The sequence below is a fragment of the Hydra vulgaris genome, chromosome 02 (genome assembly GCF_038396675.1).
Source record: "Hydra vulgaris chromosome 02, alternate assembly HydraT2T_AEP".
Classification (NCBI taxonomy): Eukaryota; Metazoa; Cnidaria; class Hydrozoa; order Anthoathecata; family Hydridae; genus Hydra; species Hydra vulgaris.
Window position 1 is genome coordinate 64,841,882 of NC_088921.1, and position 26,323 is coordinate 64,868,204.

A 26,323-nucleotide genomic window follows, 5' to 3' on the forward strand; every position below is an offset into this window, starting at 1 on the left:
TTTTATTTTACTAAAAATATTTACACGCGCTTTTGTAAATATTTTTTAAATATCTTTTATTTTTTTAATTTTTCAGAATTTAATATTTCAATCTTAAATCGATTATCGACTTTTCCATCACGTAATTCAAGATATCTCCATCCATGCTTAGTTTTACGCATAGCACTATATATGATTTATATATTTTAATTTCTCCTGTTTCTATGTTAGTAAATTTAACAGTGACTGGTTTTTTCTTTATTGTTTTTAACTTTTGGATCTATTTATTTTTCTTCTTTTTCTCTTGTTTCATGATTTTTCTTGGTCTACCAACTGGTCTTTTCTCATTTACTTCTTTCACTGGATGTATTTTAGGTCTACCAACTGATCCTTTCTCACTTACTTCTTTCACATCAGTCATAATAGATACTTTATTTAATAACCTATTATCCATACCAATCATTGGCAATGTAATGAGATTGTCAGATGTTTTTGAAATACTATTTCTTCGAATAGATTTTTTAAACTTTTCTTTGTATATCTCATTCTTTTAATATATAAAGAAAAAAAATTTAATTTATTTTCAAAAAATTTTTAATAAACAATTTTCATTTTATTTCCGTCTGATTGAAATTGTAACAATCTATCAGATTACACAACAGCAAATGCTTCAGTATCTGCTGGAACAGCTGCATTAAATTTTGCTTTAATTTGTACATCTACTACTGATGATTTTAATCTTTCTGATTGTCTACTAATATCAAAAACTATAAGTGGTAATGAATCTTTATAGTCAGAAGGAGTTATGTTGCTTTGTGTGATTAATTCATTCATTCCATAATATTTTTCACTAAACACAGAGGCATCTATATAAGCTCTTGAAAGTTGGTGATTTGGGAATGATAAATTATAATCAACAGCAGAATATCTTTCCTGATTAAGCATAATAGACATATTTTTCAAGTTGCAATGATCGAGTATTGAAGGATTGAGTAATTGATCTCCATCTTTACTTGTTTGATATCCAACAATATGTATAGATTTTCATGAGATGTCTTTACGCTCAATCTCCAAGAAAATGTAGTAGATTGTGGAACAGATATAGTATCACACTGCTGCGCGTGAAAACTTACTGTAAGTGTCACTTTTGATTCAATAGTTTTATAAATAAGTTTTATAATAAAGATTAATCCTTTCTAAATCTGATGGGATCACATGTGGAATAAACAATGATATTTTATTAAGATCAATTTTTCCTGCATCTGCAGCAGCAAGTCTAAAAATTGCACCATCATCACTTTTTCTTACAAGAGTTAGTGTATCTTTAAATCCATAAATAGCTTTGTCGTAATCATCACAAAATCCAAAAATGTGCTTTGAAGGTATACAAAAAGAAAAAGTTCCTATTGTAGTCGGTTTCTGAATTATGTATGCTTGTCTTACTGTAAACCCTGAGTTATCATCAAGTACTGCTGTCGTTACAGAATCTTTATACCACAATTTATTTAATCCTTGTACTAATTGAAAGTCGTTTGAGTATTTAAACATTCCTAACGTTGTAGTTGCTTGACCTGGATGATAAACAGCTTTTACTTCTTGGTTTGATAATTGATATGATATTTGAATAAATAAGTGTATAATACCATTATTTGTAAGTGACACTGCATCAGCATTCTCATAAGGTGTTCCATCAGCTTTAAGAAGTCTTCCTTCAAACAAGAGAAAAGCTTCAGATGGAAGTGTAAACAAATTTTGTTGCTCAACGTTGATTCTTATTTATCCAACACTACTTAGATTTGTACAAGCCGCTGGCTCATACTCATGGAACTCAAATCTTTTAATTCCTTAATCCACAGTTGGGATTTCTGTAATATTTAATCTTCAGAAGTTGTCATTTTTTTTTTTTATATGCAATATAAAAAAAAAATTTATTAGACAATTCTAAAAACCTAATAACTGTGTAAAAAATTACGCAAGTCTAAGACCGCGTTCCTTTTTTACTAAAACTTCTATTATTATAGCATTTTCATTTTATACTTTTTATACTGACCTTATTGCAGACCCCATCATTATTTTATTTATATTTGTTGTTACCTAATCTCAATTATTTATTAGATCTTTAGATCCAGATTTCATTAGATCTTTAGATCCATTATTTATCAAATTTGAAATTATTGCTTTAATTTTTTTATTAGGAGTATTTGGTTGTGAAACTACTTTTGAAGATGCTTTATCAATTAATCGTTTTCCTTTTTTAACTGCAGCATTTCTAGCAGAAGTTATTGCTGATGTTGAAAGTTCTTTTCCTGCTGATTTAGAAGCAGATATCGCAGTTTTTCTAAATCGCTTGCAGCCAAATGCTTCAACATAGCTGATGATACTCTTGTTACTTTTGATGCTGCTATACGTTTAAATTAATTTTTCATAAATTCAAATATTCCACTTCCTCCAATAACATATCTCTTATTATTAGTAGTTAGCAATTTTTATGTACTTTTTTTTTTTTTATATGCGTTGAGATATATTTATAAATTGTTTTGTATTGTTTTATACTGTTCAATATTTATAACACCTTGCCGAAATAACTCATCACAAATCGCAACAGTTTCATTTCTTGCTCCAGTGTTACCTGCTTTCAATGCAGCTATACGTAATTCAAGCATTTCAATTAGAGCGTTAGGATCATTAGGAAGGATTATAGTTTGTAAGCCTGTTTCTTTTGATCCACGCTTCTCATTTTTACTTTTTATCTCTCCAAATTAGAGCTATTATTTCTCTGTGTTATCCACTCCTAGATGATTTTGGTTTGTATGGGTTTGCATCCGTTTGTATTAATATATTTTTATAATTTTTAAGATCATCTTTAGTATATATTTCTTTATAAGGATAAAACTTTGTTATCAACTCCCAAAGACCAGGAGCACCATAATATGTTTTATTTCAAGATAAACGTTTGAAAAAGTGAGTGCAAATTTATTAGCTTGATCATGCAATTTAGATATGTTTTTTTTTATTCCATTTTGAATATCACTTAATGGCTTGTACAGTTTCGTCAGGTCTAACTGTAAATTAGTTTCACCCATCTTTTCATATAAATTTTTCTGCTGTATTCGTTTTTTACAATCTAAGAATTCTTTAACAATTTGATCTCTCTTTTCAGGATCTTTAATTTTTAGAAATGACATTTAATTTTTTTATAAAAAAGATAAAAAAACACAGCATAAATTGTTATGTTGTGTTTTTTTATCTTTATGTCGTTTATATGTCCATCTACTAAAGCTTTAGAAATATAATCACTTGTTGTATTTAATTTTGAATCAGCAAGTATCCTAATCTTTACATGCTTTTAAATTTAGTTTTTTATTAACTTGTCCACGTATTATTGATAAAACATCTGCACCTAATGCTGCACCCTCACATGCAATAACTACTGGTGCTGCAATTATTGTTGCTAAAAAACCAATTCCAATAGTTCCAAGTGGCATAGTGCTATGGCTTGCTAGTAATGCATTATCAACTGCTGAAATTATTTTTACTGCTCTATGATGCTTTTTACTTAACATAGTTCTTTTTTCTCTCGCACTCTTTATTTCTTTTTAATCTCATTAATTTTGTTTAAACGATATATATGTCCACTAATCACCTGATTTTCAGCAGGCGCATCTGGAAGAGTTGGGTATATTTCATTATATTCCATTTTTAATAAGGGAAAAAATAATGATTTTAAAAAACTATTTCAATAAATTAACAAAGCATAAACTATCTCCTTTTTTAATTAATACATCAGAATCTGAATTATTAACAATATTTACTACAATATCATCAACAGTCTCTGATATTAAAGAGTTTTGTAAACTTAACATTTTTAATTTAAGTTCTTGTTTTAGTGAAACTAACGCAACACCTTCATTAATTGTTACACCAAACTTTAAAATAATATTTTGATGTGATAGAGATTTTATTGTAATGTTATGATGAGCAAATATCTCATATCTATACTCATTTATTAAGAATGAAGGGTATTCTAAATATTTGTGTGGCTTAAAAAACATTTGAGGAAGCTCAATTCTTTTATATTTGTTTATAAATTTATGTATTGGTGCATTATTTCTTGACATTTTATATATGTAAAAAAAAGATTTTCAAAAAATCATATTTAAAAATGGAGTATTAGCAAATGGTGAACTTGGTCCTAATAATAAACCTGATCCTATTGATATATATCCATTTCCACTACATAAGTACAATCCATCACCTACAGAACCTCACTTACTCCATGGTTTCAAATATAAACCCGATCCTGCAGCTGTCATTTTAACTCCTTGTCCATTCTTTTTTTAAGTACACAACACCCCATCCAGCAATTTTATCAACTATAACTAATCCAGCTGTTGAACCTACTCCTGTTAATTGTCCTGTTCCAAGTGCTGGAGCAACGCCTAATAATAAAAATCTTCCATCAAAATGTACCAAGTAAAGAAAAAAAGTGCATCAATAAATCCTCCCTCTATTTGAGAATTGTGAGCTAGTTGTGTTTTACTTAAACTAATTATTACACCCATACCTTTTTCATATGCTCTTTTAGCTCTATTCAATTATGTATTTGTTACAGCTAATACATGTTCACAATTAAGATCTGAATGTGATAATTTAATATTAGCTCCATAACCATCTTCAATTGCTTTTTTAAGTTTTTCTAATTGCCCTTGCGAAACATTGATTTTAATATTAGTATATTTACTCATTTTATATTATAAAAAAAAATGTTTTCTATTATATGAAATCTAATAGACAATTCTTCTCCTCGTAATTTTAAAGGATTTCCATTTTGATCAATCACTTTAGTATCCATTTTTGAAATTGTTTTTACTGTTATTGGTAAATAAATTAAGTTTAACGGCTCTTGAATAATTTTAAATCCAGGACCTACACTTGGGAAAAATGAATATACAATGTTTTGTGTTCCTCCATTTACATATGATGATCCTATTATACCATTTGTTACTCGTATACTGTTAACTCTCAATATGTTTACAATATTAGTTGATTGATAAGAACCTGATGAATATATTTAACTATTAAAACCTAAAACAGTTCTAATTGAGTTTGGAGTTGTAAAATCAACTTTAAAACCAGATGCAATATTTAAAACTATTTTTAATGTATTATTATTTGCTTCAATTGAAATATTTGCAACTTCTGCGACGTTACTACTGTTTTGAGACATAGCAAATATAACATAATCATTTATATCAGTAATCTCATAACATTCTTCTGGAATGTTTATATCAATCCAAGTTGTTCCATTATCTGCACTATATCTAGTATTGTTGTTTGAAGAATCAATATTAGGAAAACTGTAATATGTCTTTAAACTAACAATTGCCATTTCATATTCTTTATCTTCACTAAGTGGAATAAGAATAGGAGCAAACGTAGTTTTTATGTTATTGCTATTTTCACTTATTACTATACAAGACATTTTTGTTTTTTATATACAAGAAAAAAAATTTTTAAGAACTTTTTTAAAATTCACAAGTCGGTATATAAAAACAATTTAATCCACTTCTATATTTTCCATAACCTCTTTTAGAAGATAGATCTATAATAACAAATCCATGAGGCTCTGACCAAGCTTTCTTACAAAAAATTTAAAATCACCTTTTGACATATCACTTGAAACAATATCATAATAAATGTGATTTAAATTCTTTGAATCTTGCGGAAATAAACATATAAAATTTTCATTTTCTCTTATAGTTCTCCTTGGTAACTTAAAATAGTTTTGTGCATGATAGAAACAATCTACATTACTATGCCTTCCTCTTATATAATATTTTTCACACTTATTTTGCTTTGTTAATTGTAAATCATCAAATACTATCAAACTATTCTTGTTAATACCAAGATCTTCAGGATCTTGTACACCTTCTGCTGTTTCAAAAAACTTGCACTCCATATCTGTTTTCTCATTTAAATTTTTTGAAATGCTCTCAATTATAAACTCGGGGTTAGCATTCAATTTTTTTATTTTGTCTTGTAACTTATATTGTTCGAGAATAACTTCTTTTGGTAATTTTTTTTCAAAAGATCGTTTTAATATTTTGTATTCTGGTTGAAAAAGAGATTTTCAAAAAACTTGTAAATTATTATAGTCTAACCAACCAGGTCTTAAAAGTAAATTCAATAATAAATTAGATTTTCTGCAAACTGACTTTCCAACAATAATTCCTCTTATACTTTTAGGTATTAGCTTATTATTATTACGATTACTTTTATTTACATTCTATGATAAATCTATAATATCCGTTTTATATATTTAAGAACTTCTATATATATATTAATGTACTGTGTTAAATGTAAAAACAAAACAAATACACTAAACCCTTAAAACGTCGTGAGTAAAATCAATAGAAATATGCTACGCGGAACTTGTGCTATTTGTGGAACAACAAAAACTAAATTTGTTGCATCAAAAACAGTAGGTGATTTAGTTAGTTCAATTAGTTCAGCAACAAATAAAATAAAACTACCATGGTCAAAGTTCCCAGGTGAAATGCATTTACCTGGTATGAACTTTGCAGGTCCTGGTACTAACTTAGATGAAAGATTAACTTCTACTGACACATATAAAGAATGAAATAAACCTGTAGATAGAGTTGATAATGCAGCCTCCCATCATGATCTTGCGTATAAATATTTTCAAGATACTGCAAGAAGAAATCAAGCTGATAAAATTATACTTGAAGAAATGGATTCTTTAAAAAGATCCAACAATACGTGAAAGAATTGAACGAGGTATTATAAAACCAATTATATCAACTAAAACAAAGTTTGGATTAGGTGTTCAAAAAAACTACCAACGACCTGTAAAAAAGACGAGGATTAAGAATTAAAATGGACTGACAAACTTGCAAACGAACTTCATAGACCAGTTGTAAAACATTTCAGAAAAAGTAAAGTTATTTTAAATAGAACCGATTAAATATGGGTTGCTGATTTAGTTGACATGCAATCTTTTTACAAATTCAATGACGGTATAAAATACTTATTAATGGTTATAGATGTTTTTTCAAAGTACGGATGGATTGTTCCATTGAAGAGTAAAACTGGAGTTGATGTTGATAATGCTTTAAAAAGAATCTTTAAAGAAATGTGGGTGGAGGCTTAGAATTTTATAATAGGCATGTTAACGCTTTGGGTGTTAAGTTGTATTCAACTAAAAATGAATAAAAAAGTTGCGTAGTTGAACGTTGGAATAGAACAATGAAAGAGAAAATGTTTAAGTACTTTTCAGCAAATTCTACTAGAAAACATATTGACGTTTTAGATGAAATGGTAAATAAATACAGCAACACAAGACATTCTTCAATTAAAATGAGACCAGTTTAAGCTAGCGATAAAAATAATATTGTTTGGATGAATCTAAATGGAATTGCACGATTAGAGCCTGTTAAACCAAAGTTTTCAATTGGTGATAGAGTTAGGATAACTAAAAAGAAACCAAAAATTGCCCTCTCTTTTCTTGCTAGATGGTCTAAATTCACCAAAACATTAAAAATCTGATAGTCTAGATTGGCCCGTGTCTAGTTAAAAGCTAGATATTGTGTAAAGAATGACACCTATTTCCTATGAAAGTGTTATATCCCTATTGTCAAAAAACTTCAATTACTTTAATCAAAATATTATTTCCGAAAAAATGATAAACTTTAACTTTACATTTGTTTGCTGTTGCAAAAAAGTCTTTTGCTTTAGGTAAAGCAAAAGATATTATGCAACTACACAGTTTTTCGTCAAATGACATCTAAATGACGTTCACAAATGATTGAAACTAAAAACACAAAAGTTTCTATTGTTTAAAACTTGCTTTCATAAATGAGCTTTGCATGTTATGAAATGTAATTAACTGTAAAACTGCAACTTATTCAGAGTAAAAAATTTAAAAATTAGTTAACAGAAAAAATGTAATAATAATTATTTTAAAAAAACTTTTCTTCAAAAAAACACCTTTTCTTCATTTGGACCAAAAAGCAAGAAAATAATTTTTTCTTTAGATTTGACCCGTTTGAGCATGATTTTATAAAACTGTTCCTTTGAAATTCTGAAATTTTTACATCTTTTAAGTTTATTGAAACGCAAGAACACTAAAAAGGTGGAGTTTACTCGTTAGTTGAGGAGAAAATCAAACAAATAAGAAACGATAATGAAGGTAGAACAATTTATAGGAAAAAAGCCCTACCTTTTTAGTGTTCTTGCGTTTCATTAATTTTAGAAGATGAAAAAATTTTAGAACTTTCGAGGTGCAGTTTTATAAAATGGGTCAAATCGAAAGAAAATGTGTCAAACCTAATAAAAAAATTATTTTCTCCTTTTCAGTCCAATTTAAAAAAAAATGTAATTTTTAAAATAGAAATTTTTTTAAATTATTTTCTATTTTTAGTTATATCTAACTTTTTTTTCATAAGTAAATAGCGCTTAAATTCAACATAAAAAAACTCTTATTCAGTTTGGAATCTTCTTTGCTCATCCAAGCTCTATTTTCCAGGTATATAAAACATTGGTGGTTCTGGTACTTACGTATGGTCTGGTACTTTGCGATTATATTATTATCATTTTTGACGTTGTAATTCGGACATACTTACAACGCATTGAAATAAGAAGTAAGTAAAATAAGATGTAAAGGTATCCTTAATCTGATTAAAGGGAGTCAAATGGATATCAGTAAACTAAATAAAAGTACAAAATAATGTACACACTGTCTTAGCATTCCTGTCAAAAACCTTATAAGAATACTTGCAGAAGCTATCATAAGCAGTCTACTATAAAGGTAGAATTGCAGCAGATCATATAGTATCACATATTATAGTTACAAAAGAGACTTTACCACACTGATTTGTGTAGAAACATAAGCCTATTGGCTGCCCTATGAAAGTCTATCCTTGAGAATTTTAAACATTATTAGCATTTTAACTTTGCTAAGTTAATTGCTTGTCCAACAACAATACGTAATGTTAATACTTTTTCAATTTAAATAAACATTCTTTATCGACTTTGTACTATTTAAAATTTTAGTTTCAGAGCTGTTACTTTTTAGTTTTTAGTTTCAGGACTGTTGATTGTAATTTTTATTTTCAGGATTGTTGATTGTAATTTTTAGTTTTAGGACTGTTGATTGTAATTTTTAGTTTTTGGACTGATAAATTTAATTTTTAGATTTAGGACTGCCGATTATAATCGTCTAATATCAAAAAGTATAACTAGTTTTCCATTTTCTTTGCAAAAACCTTTCTTGTTGTATATCAATTTCTTGATTTACTTGAAAACACTGGTATATTGTTGAAGGAAAATTAAAGTTGTGTGTGACATTTTTTTTTCAAAATTAATCCAATATTGTATTGTTTAAAATTTGTATAAATGTTCATCAACCTGTTATATGGGGTTTTTTTAATGTTTAGTTTTTTAAATAATTGAAAACAATACTAATGCATATCTATATCCAGCTGTAACGTGAGTTATGCATATTTCGGACTTTTTTTCTTTGAATTAAAATAACTACGTTTAATCTTTTGAATCTTAAAAAACTTTTTACATATTTTTGTAGAGCTCAACGAGCTAAATAAAAATTTCTATATTTTATTTATCAAATTTGTTATAAAAAATGCTACTAAAAAAATTCGAAATATCATGCGATGCACGTTTATTTGGATTCCATTTTATATATATATAGAAAAAATAAAAAGTCTGAAAATGAAATCTTTTTTTTTAATAGTAAAAAAATAAACACATACACGCACATGCGTTTTATTATCGGATTTTATTTTTATTATATAAAACAATTAATTTAATTTTGGATTTTTATATCAAAAACAATTTCTAACATTTAAATTCAAAAACATATAGTTTAATTGAAATTTTATGTAATTACTAAAAAGAACAATTTCCACAGGACCATTTACCACATTTACATTAACAATTTAAAAGGTCTTCTCAATGATCTTTTTAACGACAATAAAATGTAGCTTAATTTTCGAGGTAGCAAAATTGTTGTTAAAAGAGTCTTTTTTTACATTAAAAGTCTCTTTCGACTACGAGATAAGGTTATATATATATATATATATATATATATATATATATATATATATATATATATATATATATATATATCATATCTAGTTTTGAGATACAGAGGCATTTAGTAGACATCATATCATAAATCATCAAACTGTTTTAGAGGAAGTAAATAAAACTAGCATCATTATCGATATCATTAGGCTAATACCACTCTGCTATGTAATAGAATAAACAAAATGCTAACCATTAGTGGCAATAACTCAAAATATTGAAAAAAGTGACTTATACCACTATGCATCTCATGGGCTCATATATATATATATGTGTGGAAAAAAACAGATACTGAAACTTTTTAGTCCCTGTGTAATAAGTATTTGTGCATACTGGTGGATCTAAAAATGGTAATGGTCCATCAGTTGATCCAGCTAGGAACATGGAAAATGTTTCCATCAAACCTTTGGATGAATAGTTGTTTGAGTTTAAACAATGTGTGGTTGAACTTAAATCTGAAGTTGAATGTCTTTGTAATGAAAATGCAAAGAAGGATAATGTTATAAACGAACTAAATGATAAAATTTCCAAACTAGAAAGTTTAACAGCAAAATGTACCACTCAATCTACACAACCTTCATATCTGGATGTTGCCTCATCATTTACCAAACCTGGTTTCCCCCAAAATCTTGCAATTATAAAAGCAGTATCAGAAAACTCTAAACTTAGCGAAAATAAGTCCAGAAAAGCCATATTTATTGGCATCTCATCAAACAAAATTAATTTAATTGAAAAAAAAGAAGAAGAAACTAAGACAGTTCAAGATATTTTGCATTCACTAAGTCTCAATCCCAATGTCAAAGTATTTAGTTAAAACCGAAAAATAAATGTAAAAACACAGCCGCAACCAACAGTTATAGTTGAATTTGAAAATAACCATTACTTGCAACCAAGTAATTGCAGCTGCTAAATACCTTTGTAAAGGTATATATAAAAACATCCACATTCGACCTGAAAGATCTATAGCTGAGCAAGCTGAGTTTGTTAAGTTATTCAAAGAAAGACAGGAGGCTAATGAAGATCTACGCAAAAATGATATTCTTGATCAGCCCTTTAGATTTGTCATCCGCGGTGACCGGGTCCACTGCGTTGATGTCTCACAGACCCGTTTATTTAACGGAAAAGAAAAACATCCATTCATTGATACCAAACAGCAGCTAATGCTCGAAAGCCTCATCAACTACAAAACTTTTTCCAAAAATTCTACAGTAAACAATAAAAAGCAACCTTTTATAAATTCTATCAATAATAATAATAACTTCCTAAATGATAATCACTTGCTCAAAGTTAAAAGTCTTTATACCAATTCTACATCTTTAAACAAAGAAAAGCTACTTGAACTATCTGATATTGCTCTCTCAAAATCTATAGACATTACAATTATTACCGAAACATGGTTTAATGAAATATCATCTATGAGTATAAAAAATTATGATCTTTTCAGATATGACAGAAATGGTCATGGAGGAGGAGTTGCTATTTATTCAAGAACTTGCCTAAACGTAATTGAATTAAGCTTTTCTCAAATTCATTCTTGTTTTACTTTTAAATATTCTGAACAACTATGGCTTTCACTCCCAATCAGTAAAAGTAACAAGTTGCTGATTGTATATACCACCCACCAAAAATGATGGAGAAAACTGCTAAAAAAATTAACAATTGTATAACTTTAGCAAAAAAATCTATTGATGGTAACCGTTTTTCGGGACTATTACTCACAGGCGATTTTAATTATCCTAACATTGTTTGGAATGATGACTATTCAACAAACTTCAAAGGACCAAGCAAACCAATTGAAGCAAATTTTATTAACACACTCAAAAATTCATTTTTGTATCAATGCATACACTCACCAACATTTATAATTAAGAAAGATAAATGCATTAACACATTGGATCTTGATATAACAGACTTTCCAGATAAAATAAGTAAAATAGCCTTTGATCCGCCTCTTGATGTGCAACACAAGGTCACTTACTGCTCAAATGGAATCTCATCATTGAAAAATCAAATTACTCAACCCCATTTATTTTCTCAAAATTATGTTATAAAAAAGGTAACTAAACTAATTTTTAAACATAGCAATCCAATCATAACTATTAAAAGGAAGCTTTTAATAGTTATGATTGGATTGCTATGTTTAAAAATTTAAGTATCAATTTAAGTATCCTACAAAAAATGGACAGATATATATCATAAACTATGTGCTAAATTCATACCTCCTATATCAAAACAAACACAAAAAAAGCATCAACCTTGGATCACAATTGACATTTTTTCGTTAAGTAAAACAAAAAACCAACTATGGTACAAAAATAGAAATATGTAAAGTTCCATAACTAGTTAATCTTAATAACACAGTTCGTAATCAAATCAAAAAGTATACTCGTTCAGCAATTAGAATCTTTGAAGAAGATTTAGCAAATGATAAACGCAATCCAAAAAGGCTATTTAACTATATTAATTCTAAATGTTCATCATCAAGCCCTATTAATGCATTGATCACTGAATCAGATATTAGCATAAAGAAAGTGGATATAGCAAATGTACTATATTTGCAATTTCAATCCGTTTTCACAACCGGAAATGTACACACACTACCGCATTTCCCAAACAGAACATCAAACACAATCAGTTCATTAAAAATAAATCAATCTCTAGTAGAATTACATTTACTCTAATTAGATCCAGACAAATCATTTGGCACTGACTGCGTAAGTCCATCAGTTCTACAAAAGTGTGCAAAATCATTAGCCAAACCGTTATCGCTTATTTTTCAACATTCAATTGATCATTCTGAATTACCAGAGTCCTGGTTAAAAGCCAATGTTACTCCATTATATAAGAAAGGCTGCAAAACAGATCCAGCAAATTATCGACCAGTTTCCCTCACTTTTGTTACGTGTAAAATTCTTTAGAAAATAATTAGAAATAAAATCACAGAACATTTATCTCATAATAATCTTATATCTACCTGTCAACACGAATTTGTCACAAACAAATCAAGTGTCACAAATCTTTTGGAAACTATGGATTTTATAACCTTTGCAAAATCAAATAAAAAATCGACAGATGTTATATTCCTTGATTATGCTAAAGCTTTCGATAAAGTACCACATAAACCTTTATTATTTAAACTGGAAAAATACGGAATTGTTGGTAAACTTTCTTCTTGGATAAACTCTTTCCTTTCATATCGTCGACAACGTGTTGTTTTAGGAGAAACAATATCTGATTGAGTTCTTGTCACTAGCGGTGTTCCTCAGGGTTCTGTGTTAGGACCTACTTTGTGTATTATATACGTTAATGATCTGCCTGATAAGATAAACAATGTTTGTAAAATGTACGCTGATGACACAAAGATACTTGCCACAATTGAAAGCAAAAAAGACTGTGAACGACTGCAGAGTGATATTAATTGGATTACAGAATGGACAATAATGTGGCAAATGCAACTCAACGAAAGTAAGTGTAAAGTAATGCATATTTTAGGGAGTTCTAATTTACTAAAATTTGATTATTATATAAATGACCTTAGCACACACCAGAGAATTAAGCTTGAAGTAACAACAACTGAACAAGATTTAGGTATAGTTTTGTCATCTGATCTTAAATTTGATGATCAAGTCACAAAAGCATCATATAAAGCTAATCCAATGCTTGGAATTCTAAAAAATACATTCTTTATAGAAAGGGTACTATATAAAAAAAAACTTTTATAACGTTTATGTGCGACCACATTTTGAGTATGTGGTGTCAATATGGTTGCCTTATTTGAAAAAAGATTATTAAAATTTTAGAAAAAATTTAAAAACATGCTTCAAAGATACCACACAATCTTCATAACTTTAATTACTCTATTCGCTGTTCAACAATTAAATGCTCATCACTTGAAAAGAGAGGCCATCGGGGAGATCTAATTCAAAATTAAAAACTAGAGAATTTTAAAAATAAAGTAGACTGGAACAAAGAACCTTTGAAGGTCTCTCCACGAGCTGACCAACGTTTGCAATACCGCAGAGAAATCATAAACAATTGTGCTAAGCAATATCATTTCTTTAACAAAAGAGTTGCTTCGATTTGGAATACACTACCAGATGATGTTGTCATACAGCAAAGCACAAACTCTTTTAAAATTAGCTTGGACAAGTACATTGAACAAAAATTTAACTTAATATTCTAACAAAACTGCAAAATAAAAATGCAGTCCCGAAGTTACTATAGCTTTCTCATTATATGGCGTTTAACGTTGTTGCCTGCAATAGATAAAATGCATTACACAAAAAATAACAATAAAACGTTTTCGTGTGTAACTTAAGTTACTAATACTAATACTAATATATAAATATATATATATATATATATATATATATATATATATATATATATATATATATATATATATATATATATATATATATATATATATATATATATATATATATATATATATATATATATTATGGTCAGGGCCGTACCGTACCAATTTTGCGCTTCGGGCAAGAAAAGAAAATTGCGCCCCCTCTTCCCCTCCCCCTCCTTAAAAAAAAAAAAATAAGAAAATTAAACGAAAAAAATGATTTATTGATCACAAAATTTATCACATCAAGTTATAAGTAAAATTTGTCATTAAGGTTGCACAAACTTTAGTTCAATGCCACTTTTCTGGCTTTTCTTGAGGCAAATTCACTAATGACATCATCAAAATCAATGTTGTTTGCCACTTCATTTTCAATTGAAATCATAGCCAAACTAGACAAACGTTGGCCAATTGTTGACCTCATATGGTGTTTTATGAGCTTAAGTTTACTGAAACTTCTCTCACACGTAGCAACTGTGACTGGTATGGTGAGGAAGATGCATATAGCAATTGTTGTGTTGGGATGAGCATCAATCAAAGAATATTTATAAATGAGCTGCAAAATGTCGATCGGGCTAGATTTTTCAAAGTTGTCCATAATTGCGGCAGCTTGATATTTAAAGCTTGCTATTTCTGACTGGAAATCGGAAGAATCTAAATCTGCCTTGTCAATTTGAGATAAATTTGCAGCTTTTTTCTTGAGTTCAACCACTGAACTTTTAGAGAGTGAATGCCCACTGAGGTAGCCAAAATCAGAGGATACAGCAGACATCAGCCTCAAACCGCCACTCGATTTGTGTAATAATGCTGTCAAACACAAGGTTGCACTGAGATCCGAATTCTGTTTCTGCTGTGAGAAGGTGAGAGTCATCTTCAGCTTCATAAAAAGCTATTCGCTTCACTTTGTGCTTCCTCTTAATTGGAAAGCCACCATCAATTCCGCTCTGGTTAGCTTTTTCTGTAGATAATATTGTCCACCCCAACATCTCAAAAATTCTGAATGAAAGCCTTCAACCATTTCATTTTTTTTACGGTAATGTCAATTGAAATGGTTTTTGACTGAAGCAGTTTGTTTTCCCGGTCAATTAGAGAAAGAATTTGACACCAGAAATCCAACAAACACAAAAAACTGAAATCAATATGAATGCGAAGTTCTTTTGCACTGCTAACTGTGACAGCATTTGTCATGGGATTGTGGATAATGGATTCCAAAACTTGAAGAACATCTTTGATTTGTCTGTGCAATGGTGTAATTGCTTCTTTTTCGGTAGACCATCTTGTGTCACTATTTCCCTTTAATGAGATGGTCAACGTTTTCATCAGTTTTTCCCATCTTGGCGTGAAGCTTGAAAAAAAGTTAAAGATGGCTTGAACCTTTCCAAAAAATGTAATCATGAGTGGGGAAACCTCAGCAGCATGAACACCAACAAGATTTAAAGTGTGAGCTGCGCATGGAACAAATCTTGCTGACTCATTAAGAGAATGAATGTGAGCTTTGACGCCATTGTATTTTCCAGACATATTGGCTCCATTGTCATAGCCTTGGCCCCGGCAATCGGAAATGCTTAGACCATCCTTCTCTAAAGGATAATAATGTCTAATCAACTCAATTAAGCTCAGAAAAATGCCACTTTTTTGTTGACCGATGTCTTCTGTTGTTCCCCGAACGGCAAGATTGTTCTTGGCACAGAACAAAATTGCATCAACAATCACTTTTAAGATATCTTTCCGCTTTTTTATCTCTCCACTAATAACTCTCTACAGATCAGAATTTAGGGTCTTTCCTTCCTTGATGTTTTTTTCAAGAATTTTTCGACCAGAATAGCATCTTTGGTGTTCATTGTTGTTTTCATGCTCAGGAATTCTTGGGTTTAGTTTTTTCCAGTCACAAAACCCTTTAGAAATTTCTGAGAAATTGTTGGTTTTTGTTGTTAAAAATAACAAACAGCAAAAACAAAATAAAGAATCTTTTTTATTGCTGTACTGCAGCCAAGTGCGAACAAATTTTTTACCATTAAGATGAATTTTTTCATACCATTTTGAGCTGAAGTGTCGCATTCTGTTGTCAAAATCACACAGCGTGTTTGGGAAAAATTCTCTTCTGTCTTGCTCTGGCCTATGCTCAATCAAAAAGCATCTTGTTTTGTCCGTTATTTTAGGCCATGTTGCTGGATCCCTATGTTGAAAATTTTCTTCCGAGGCCACTGGAATTTCTGAGATTTCTGAATGAAGTTCATCCTCGTCCATTTCAGCTGGGCCTGAAAGCTAGGCATTTTCATCTTCCCTGGTTGGTTCTGAATCAGTTGTGCAAAATTCTTCTTGACTTTGGCTGATGAAAATCTCCTCTTCAATTAATTCCAAATGATGATCTGAACTCAATTAAAGTCAATTATAGGATCTGTTGAATTGTCATTAATTTCAATACAAATATCCTCTGAAATAATTTGTTTCTCCTCTGAGTTTGTTACCAACCACTTTTTGAAACAGTTTTGTAGTTTCTCGTCACTTTCTTGGCGCTGTTTTCTTTTCTTCTTAAATTCAGCACCAGATAACTTTTGGGTTCGACTCATAATAGAATTATAATGCTCAAAAGTTATCAAAAGTATATTAGTGTTATAGGGCGCTTTTTTATTCAGTATATGAGCTTTAATATTTAAGAGTTTGTGTCAAGAGGCGGAATTTTAATTAATTTTCTTATCAACAGCAGCGACGCCGTAAAAATTAGTTTCATAAACTGATTATTGTTTTTTTAATTTATTAAAGTTTGCGCCCTCCCAATTTTGGCGCCTCAGGCCGCGGCCCGGCCGGCCCCGCCCTTGTTACGGCTCTGACAATGGTAGCTGCCGTGACGCAACGGCAAGAGCAATGGTTTCTAACCTCTGCGCCACCGTTTGATGCCTGCTCTGGTCTATATGCGACTTTAGTAAAAATTTTGGCGTGAGCTTCTTAGTTAAATGCTTTTCTTTGGAACTTAGTGGGGGTGGCGGAACAGTGTCGTAAAATTTTTATTTTCGCAAATTTGATTGTTGAAAATGTAAAAAGGAATAGTGCCACAAAATTGTCGCATGGTTGATTGTTGAATAACAGAATAAAGAATAATGTCGCAAATAAATTTAATGAATAGTGTCGAAAATAGAAAAATAAATAATGTCGCAAAGGAGTTTAATGAATAGTGTCGAAAACAAAAAAACGGAATAGTGTTGCAAATGAATTTAAGAAATAGTGTCGAAAAGAAAAAACGGAATCAAAGTTACCTTTTTTGGAAACAATAGATATGGTTAAAATAAAACTAAAATAAATATATATTCGTATATTCGTATAAATATATATATATCAAACAAAAATGTTGACAATATTTTGACAACATCATGACAAATTGTTTATCGCAGCAAAAACGTCGAATTGAACTTTTACACTTTTAAACGTGAATAATTTTTCAATTAGTTGCTTATAAATCATAGTTCTTATATAAATATTGATCAAGATAAAATTTTCTATCCAACCGTATAAAGTTTATAAGATTTTAGAGGTATCAAAATGGACCCTTTTTTGCCCCTAAAATTGCCCCAAAAGAAATTTTACTTAGCGCAATCAACTGGGTTGTATTTAACGCCCACCCAAAGACTGTGCACTTTCTCTCTGCCAAATTTCAGCATTAAACTATTTTTGTCTGGATTTGACCCTATTTTTTGCTAATTCTTTACAATTCCGTTTTTACTAATTGAGACACTATTCTTTTTTTTATGTTTTTGACACTATTCCAATTTTATTATTTGCGACACTATTCCTTTTTTTCGCTTTTGACACTATTCCGATTTTACTGTTTGCGACATTATTCCTTTTACTATTTGCGACACTATTCCTTTCTGTTGTTTTCGACACTATTCCTTTCTGTTGTTTTCGACACTATTTATTAAATTCTTTTGCTACTCTATTCCTTTTTTTTGCGACATTAGGCCTTTTTAATATATTCGACACTATTCCGAAATTCATTTTTTGACATTATTCCTGTCACCACTTAGTGATCATTAGATCTTCTTAGAGCACCTTCTTAGAGCACTAAGATCATTAGATCTTCTTAGAGAACCTTCAAAAAACCGGAAAAGAAAAAAAGTTCGGTATGTTCGGTATCCGGTTGGAAAAGGTAATTATAAGTTATATCCGGCAAAAATTTGTAATCCACTTGGTACATCGAATTGCTTAATTATAATAAACAAACTTAAATTACAAATTAGTCTGTCGATCTGTAGTATATAAAATAAAATGGCTTCCAATGCCCCTGATTATAAGGAATCCATTCTTAAGATTGCTAGTTCTGCTATATCTGCTAGTAAAATTGGCTGGAGTCGTGCTAGACAGGTAAATACTATTATTTTATTCTCCAAGGTAAATACTGTTATTATATTATGCAAAGAAATTAAGTTGTATAATATTATGCCACATTCGATGAAGAATTTTGATAAGAGGAAATTAGAAATGGAAGTTATAAAATACATGAAGAAGAATGAACTAGTTTGATATCAACATAAACAATATAAATATATAATATATATACGTATATATAAGTGATATTTAATATATTTATTAGTAATGGGTAACATAATTTACTCAACATATATTTTATCATATATTTAATGATTTTATTTAGCATACAATTGCTAACTATATTTATGAAAAAAAAAATTTTTTTGAGTTGGCTTTTATGTATATCGTCATATAAAAGTTATAAAGTTTTATCTTTATAATTTTGTTGCTGTTGTTGCTGTTGTTGTAGGATCCCACAATAGCAAATCTTTTAATAACAATTGTCAAATCCTAGGATTTAACAATTGTTGTTAAAAGACAAATAATTTTGAATTTTAATAAATTAAATTACAAATTTAATATGAAGCATAAATAATGTAAATGACGTCTTGTTTATTATTACAATCAATAATTATAATCATTGTTATTGACATTTTGCTATTAACAAAAGATTTTGTTATTAACAAAAGATTTTGTTATTAACAAAAGATTTTGTTATTAACAAAAGATTTTGTTATTAACAAAAGTAAAACATTTATTATTATGTAAGTAATATTAAATAATACTACAAGCATATTTATATTACTTTTTTTGTTTTTTTTTAATTTAATTTTAGGTGCCCCAAGAAGACCTAAAATATGTCCAATATTTTAGGTCTGTGACGCTAAAATATGTCCAAAGCTCATTTCGAACCTGGATCTCCTGCTTATAAAGCAGGCACTCTAACCACTGCGCCATGGCAGCACTAAAAAAATAATACTTAAAAATTAACTCCTGATACAACATTAACAACAAGCTGGTATTTTTTTATTTCATAATGAGTTTGGAATAAAAAAAGTTCTAGCTTGCGACTAATGTTGTTATAATTCAATATGAGTTTCTGTGCATGATTTTTTCCATTTGTCATATCTCTTACTGAAATAAAGATGAAACTAGTTCTAAAGCTGTTGATCATCATAATCTTCCCAAAATATTTTACACCAGTGGATGATTAATTTTAATTCTTAAACACAGTGGTATACAATGATAATAAAAAAAGCTAATCCCCATCATCAAAAACTAATTTCAAAAAAAGTTTTGCTGATATCTCAATAAGTGTAGTAAAAACCATCTGGGGCAACTTTTATAAAAGAAAATTTTATTTTGAAGTAATATGGCGCACTCTACGACCTTAAATATGTAACCTTGTTATTATAAAATTTGTTTTTGTCGCACTTTTAGTTATTTTTCTTTGTTATTTTAGAAAGCATAGTTTAAATGACATTTTGCATGTTACCATTTGTTTTAGAATAAAGTTCTGCATTAAAAATTTATCTGCAGGTTAAAAATGTGATTTAGTGTACGTACGTAAGATGATATTGTGATATTGTAACCCCCTCCCCCTTTAAACACACATACGAAGTATGTGTGCTCAAAGGGGGGAGGGGTCACAATATCACAATTAGCAAGTGCTTGTTAATAACTAAATGTTTTTGAAGAAATAACAACTTAAAAAAATAATGATCAGTTTATCATTAATGAAAAAATTAATGAAAAAACAAAGCAATAAATTTACCATTGCAAAAATAATAACAGTCAAACTATACATATTTTTAATTATTGTTTTTGTAAACACCAGGTAATTTAAGGATTGTTAAAAAATAATTACTAAAGGTCTGAAAAATTTGTACAATATTTTAAAAATCAACCAATAAAAAGTTATGCCAAAACTATTTGCGTATTGTATGAAACATTGAGATCAATTTTTGTTTAAGGGGAAAGTTTGAGGAATTATTTATTTAAAAATTTAAATGTTTCAAATTAGATACTAATTAATTGATAATAAAAATGATAATAAAAATGTATATTTAAAAATAAGTCATTAGAGTTTTTTTGTTTTGTTTTAAAATTAATATATAAAGTTTCAATTAGTTTTTATATATTTTTAAACTCCTCTGTCTTTTTTATTTTGTATACGGATTTGCAAAAGAGTTATGAGCATAGATTTAAATAAGATGTAAAAGTATTTTATATCTTATTTCATGATTTTTTTTATTTAAAATATTTGATCATCACTAAATTCCATTAGACTGTTGTGATTAACGGATGTTTTTTAATAATTATATCATACTTTATGGTGCTTTATTTTCTAGTATTCATTTTATATTAATCTGATGATTTATATAAACTGAATAAGAATATTAAAGTTTAAATCATAGTTTCTAATAATAATAAAAATAATGGTAATAATATAGATTTTATAATAAGATTTTATATCATAATTCAAGATCAATATAAATATTTTTTATTGTTTTTAATATTAGTCATCTTGTGTAAATGTTGGAATAATTTTTTTAAATAAATAAACGTCATAACAAGACAAATCAGACAATATAACAAACTTTAATTTTGTAATTTTAATATTCATATTGTTTAGTTTTTAAAAAGCACTGTTTTTATGCAGAATTAGGGGCCTATGTCCCTAAATCCTGATGCATATAAACAACTCTTGGAACTAGGAAAAATGAGGTTGGCTGTAAATTGCCGACCTCAAACACTTTAAGGTCAGCGGTTAGATTGCCATTGCAAAGCTCAAAATAACACAAAAAAATCAAATCGCGAAAAAAAAAATTCTACATCCTCTCCCTTCTCATCCCTGGTGCTCCTCTGTGGTAAGGGAGGGGGGTCGCATTGGTACAAAGTTGTATTTTTTAAACATTACTTCGTAATTGTTATTTTTTAAACATATTATCTCTTATATTTAAATACTATCTTATAATTTTCTAGTTTAGCGAAGTTTTAAATAGCGTAGTTTACTGTTATAATTTACAGCTTAAGTTATGGTTTAAAGTTTAAGTTGCAGTTATAGTGTAATGAGCAAGTTATGAAGTAATGAGTAAGTATAGTATTTAATACAATATTACTTTTAGTCATTGATTTTACTTAACATAATCCTTAAAAAAGTAAAAGTAAAAATGCAAATATTGCAATATGTAAACCACTTATTTATGTATACCACTCATTAGTTGTAGAAAACTATTTTATACGTTCATGCTGACAATAAAACACGTTTTATTTTTAAAGAGTATTGAATTGTTATTGTTAAAAGCTATAAAACAACAATTAAACAAACTGCAAAGTTTTGACAATATAAAGAGCTTGTGTTAATATATAACAATTTCATGATGCTGATCGTGTTTCTGTTTTATAAAGTTAAGTTTTTATAACAATTAATAACATAAAATGCGTTTAAAATAAAACAAATTTAATAATAGAAATGTTTAATTAAAAAAAAAAATGCATAAGCATGCACATCCGTAGACCAAACAAGTAAGATCAAAGCAAAAAAAAAACATTAAATGCCACATTTTTTATAATTTATTGCTATTACTATTTAAAATCTAAGTATAATAAACGTACTGTTAAAAATTTAAGTGTAAATAATTTTTTTATTTAAATGGTTTTTAAGTTAATGTTTTCATTCAATTTTTTTGTTCAAATTGTTTTTTAATAAAAAGTGAGAAAAAAAATTGGTTTAATGTGTTAATAAATCAATTGTATCGTTAAGTTTAAGTATTTGCTTAAATTATTTTTTTGGAAAAAATTTTTTTGAACAGAAGTAAAATAATTTATTTTTTTTATTTAAATTTTTTATAATTTAATTTTTTGTTCAACTTTTGCAATAATCACTGGTTTAATTTTTGTAATAGATTGTTTCTACTTTAAAAACTAATTTGAAGAAACGAAAAAAAATTAACTATTCAAAATGTTTAAATTTAAATAAAATTTTATTTCTCACTTGCACTATCTTCTAAATCTGATATTGTTACTGTAGCTAGATATACATTTAACTTTCAGGAATGACCCTGGCTATGCCACTGCAATTAATTTTATAATTATTGAACGCTAAACTTTTTCAATTTTTCCTTTTCTTTTTTTTTAATTTTTAATCCCAAAAATATTTGAATGAGAGAGTTTTAAAAGATTTGTTTTTAGAAGAGCTCTTTTGTTTAAATAGATTTCTTTTTAAAAAAACTCCTAAAAACAACTTGTATATTTATAGAAAATGTTTAATCTTGATATGGCTTTAAATAAAATGTAAATATAAAAAAAGGGTATCGTGTTTGTTATATTCTATTCAACATTTCTAGTTAAAATAATTTTCAGTTAGTATTCTTATATTATGTGTTAACAACATAAAAGATATAAATAGAAACATTTGTATGACTAACTTTTGCGAGTCTTTGAGTATATTAAGTAAATAGTTGATAAGTTAATATTTGACTCAATGAGTAACTGTTACTGTAGTAAGTTACTGTAAGTAAGTTACTGTAGTAACTTAACTGATTGTTTTGATTTAGTTTATAAGTAAATTTACTATGATGTACTTTATCCATTCAGTAAATCAAAGTAAATATAACTTTAAAAGGTTCAGGTCATTAAAGCGAAAAATGTTAAAGCAAAAAAGTTACTGGTTTATATTAGCATTGATTAACTATTAAAAAAAAATTTTAATATAAAAAAATTTAATATATATTTTAATATACTTAAAGTAGTAAAATTAATAATATAAAATTGTTGATAAAATTATTATTTAAATTATCAATAATAAGTTAATTTGGTACAATGTTTTAAAAACAAAGTTAAACCAGGCCGATTTGTTAAAAAAAAAAAAATAAAGAAAAAATGGCTGTAACTTCTTTTCCCTTTCAAACTTTTCGCTTTAACGACCTTTTAAATTATTATTAGCTTCCATGCAAAAATTTAAAGTAATTTAAATTCAAAAGTCCTTTACATTAAATTATTATCTCCGCGTGAAAGAGCAAATAATCATGCTTCTATTTAAAAGATAAATTTAGTGTGACGTACTTTATGAACCCTAATAAAAAGCTGAGACAAAAACATTACTTTTAAGAATTGTAAAAAAAAGCTAAATTAGAAAATAAAAAAATAAACAACCAAAAAAAAGCAAAAATAAAACGCAAAAAAAAATATTTTTTTTAAGAAAGAACTAATCGTTATGGTGTGAAAAGCAATTCCGATTTGGGATCGTGAGACGCTTAATTATTTCCCTGCATTGTTGAATGCCGACCCGAATTCAGATGGTTGTATAAAGTATAAAAAAACACAATTAATACTAACAGTAAATTAATTAAGTTAAGCTTTTAACCAAATGAAATAGTTATAATTCAAAAATATATATGTATTATTTTATTCACATTCATTACAAATAAATTCCATTGTCGGACGATAATCAACAACACATGCAATACATGACTAATTAGAACACTGCTCACATGCAAGCCATTGGTTATCTAAACTACTCACCCAATGACTTTCACAAGAGTAAAAAAAACAATCATTGTATACCAAAATGTTATATGAAGTTTAAGGTAAATGTGGGTCCTCTGATTCATTTTTTGATTTTTGTTTTTTTTTATCTGGTGGTTTAGCCGAATGACTTTGTTTCAACTTTTTTTTTCCCTTTATTTTATATGCATTTTATGCTTTTTGAGTAGCAGTATCGACTTTTTTTTGCTCTCTAGCCAATTTCTTTGCAACTTGTTTGTCTAATTTTTGTATTTTTGTTGCTTGTTCAGCTTCATCGAAGCTATAGCATTTGCCGAAGTCATATTGTAATTTGCTGGTCGCAATATTTTCTCACCTTTTTGAACTTTTTTATTTAGAATTGGACTCAATTTTAAATAAAAAAGTTCAATTTTAAATAAAAAAGTCTTTTCCAACTTGTTGAACAGCATAGTTCAAAGTATCAAAGCTTTTAAGCAAAACCTCATGATTTGACATTCTTGGTGGTGTGTTTGGTGAATTGATATAGATTTAATGGACAATTGATTAAGATTTAAAGTTTGGTGATCGCATTAAAGTTTTATGCAGAAAAGCTAATAGTAAGTGCTTTGCCATTTCTCGAATGAAAATTTTTTTTATCTTATAAACAAACTACTTGATAATTTATCGCATATATTTTGTCTAATTTTTCATACTATCCTTTGATTTGGATGTTTTTCTCAAAATAAAATGACAACAAATTATTAATAAAATTTATATAAAGGCACTCCACATAGTCCATTAAAGATTTGGTTTGTCTTTGGATGAAATGTTAAAATTAGACCCAAGAATTCATCTTCAAAACTTGCGATTCTAATGATTGGAGTTTTTAAATCCCTTAATGGTTTAAACCCTGAATTTATGAAGGGCTTATTTACAAAAAAAAATTTCAACTTAGATGTTGCAATAAATTAATGCTACTACCTAAAGGCTCTAATCATAAAAGTATAAATAATATTTTATATAGAGCCACCTCGTTCTAAAATTTTCTTGACAATAAAACCATTTGCTCAAAAAGTCTCCAGGTGTTTAAAAAAAATATCTTACATTGGAATGAGGGAAAATATTTTTGTAAAATTTGTAGAACTTAAATTTATTTATTATTATTATGGACCATGTCATTTTTACGAATTTATAAATTTATTTGATCTTTTTACAGTATTTATGAAGATGTTTTTTCTTTTTTTAATATTTATGCACAATATTTTATTCAAGTACGTTGGTATGCTTGTTGTTACCAATTTTTATGGCATTTTTTACAGTATTCGTGTTTGTATTATTTATGCAGTTTATCGTGTTGATTTTAATTAGTATATTTTTTAAACTACTGTATGCAATCAATTATAAATAAAGTTTAAGATAAATTAATATTGGTTGCATTTCCTAAAACTAATGGACTAGATACTGTTAAAGAATCAAATAAATTTTCAGTATTGTTGTTTTTGACAGTTTGAAACATAGCGCTGATGGAAATTTTTTGAGAAGAAAAGCATAAGTATTAGAGACTACTCTGTATTGGAAACTACTCTGAGCATTTTCAGTTTAAATCCACCATTTTGGATTAGATCTTTAAACATGGCCGAAAAATTTGTCCAGCCTCAAAGCTCATTTTTAGTCAAATAACTTAGGCGAATGGAATCAAATAATGACTATTTGTTTCCATTCGCCTTTACCGTTTTAAAAACGCAAATATCTAATGGCTGTAATAAATGGCTAGTATGAGCCAGCAAATGTCAAAGTAAAATAAAATATTCTAGAGCTTTTTTTTTGTCAACTTTAATCATATATTTGAAGCTTTTTTTTTGTCAACTCTAATCATATATTTGAAGCTTTTTTTTTGTCAACTCTAATCATATATTTGAAGCTTTTTTTTTTTGTCAACTATGATCATATATTTGAAGCTTTTTTTTTGTCAACTCTAATCATATATTTGAAGCTTTTTTTTTTGTCAACTCTAATCATATATTTGAAGCTTTTTTTTTGTCAACTCTAATCATATATTTGAAGCTTTTT

The 26,323-nt window shown here is 28.1% G+C and overlaps 4 protein-coding genes across 7 annotated transcripts in view; 1 reads left to right on the forward strand and 3 right to left on the reverse strand.

The window, feature by feature from the left end:
• Positions 1 to 1,140: 1,140 nt before the first annotated feature.
• LOC136076235 (uncharacterized) lies at positions 1,141 to 2,046 on the reverse strand. The gene is made up of 2 exons (XM_065789709.1): positions 2,030 to 2,046; positions 1,141 to 1,750 (listed from the first exon to the last, which is right to left on the reverse strand). Exons 1-2 carry the CDS (start codon positions 2,044 to 2,046, stop codon positions 1,141 to 1,143), a joined length of 627 nt encoding a protein of 208 aa, XP_065645781.1.
• A 13,402-nt stretch (positions 2,047 to 15,448) lies between these two features.
• Positions 15,449 to 15,982, reverse strand: LOC136076236 (uncharacterized). Its single transcript, XM_065789710.1, has one exon. It carries the CDS (start codon positions 15,980 to 15,982, stop codon positions 15,449 to 15,451), a length of 534 nt encoding a protein of 177 aa, XP_065645782.1.
• A 237-nt stretch (positions 15,983 to 16,219) lies between these two features.
• Positions 16,220 to 16,708, reverse strand: LOC136076237 (zinc finger MYM-type protein 5-like). The gene has a single exon (XM_065789711.1). The coding sequence runs from the start codon at positions 16,706 to 16,708 to the stop codon at positions 16,220 to 16,222; it is 489 nt and encodes a 162-aa protein (XP_065645783.1).
• Positions 16,709 to 18,623: 1,915 nt separating this feature from the next.
• The window catches only part of LOC100200409 (endophilin-B1), a 47,013-nt gene continuing 39,313 nt past the window's right edge, over positions 18,624 to 26,323 (forward strand). For 2 of the 4 annotated variants that reach the window (XM_065791697.1, XM_065791699.1), the window contains exon 1: positions 18,624 to 18,820. In XM_065791697.1, coding sequence (XP_065647769.1) covers positions 18,725 to 18,820 — 96 coding nt within the window. In that variant the 5' untranslated portion in view covers positions 18,624 to 18,724. The remainder of the gene's footprint in view (positions 18,821 to 26,323) is intronic. The other 2 variants (XM_065791698.1, XM_065791696.1) reach the window with 2 other exon arrangements.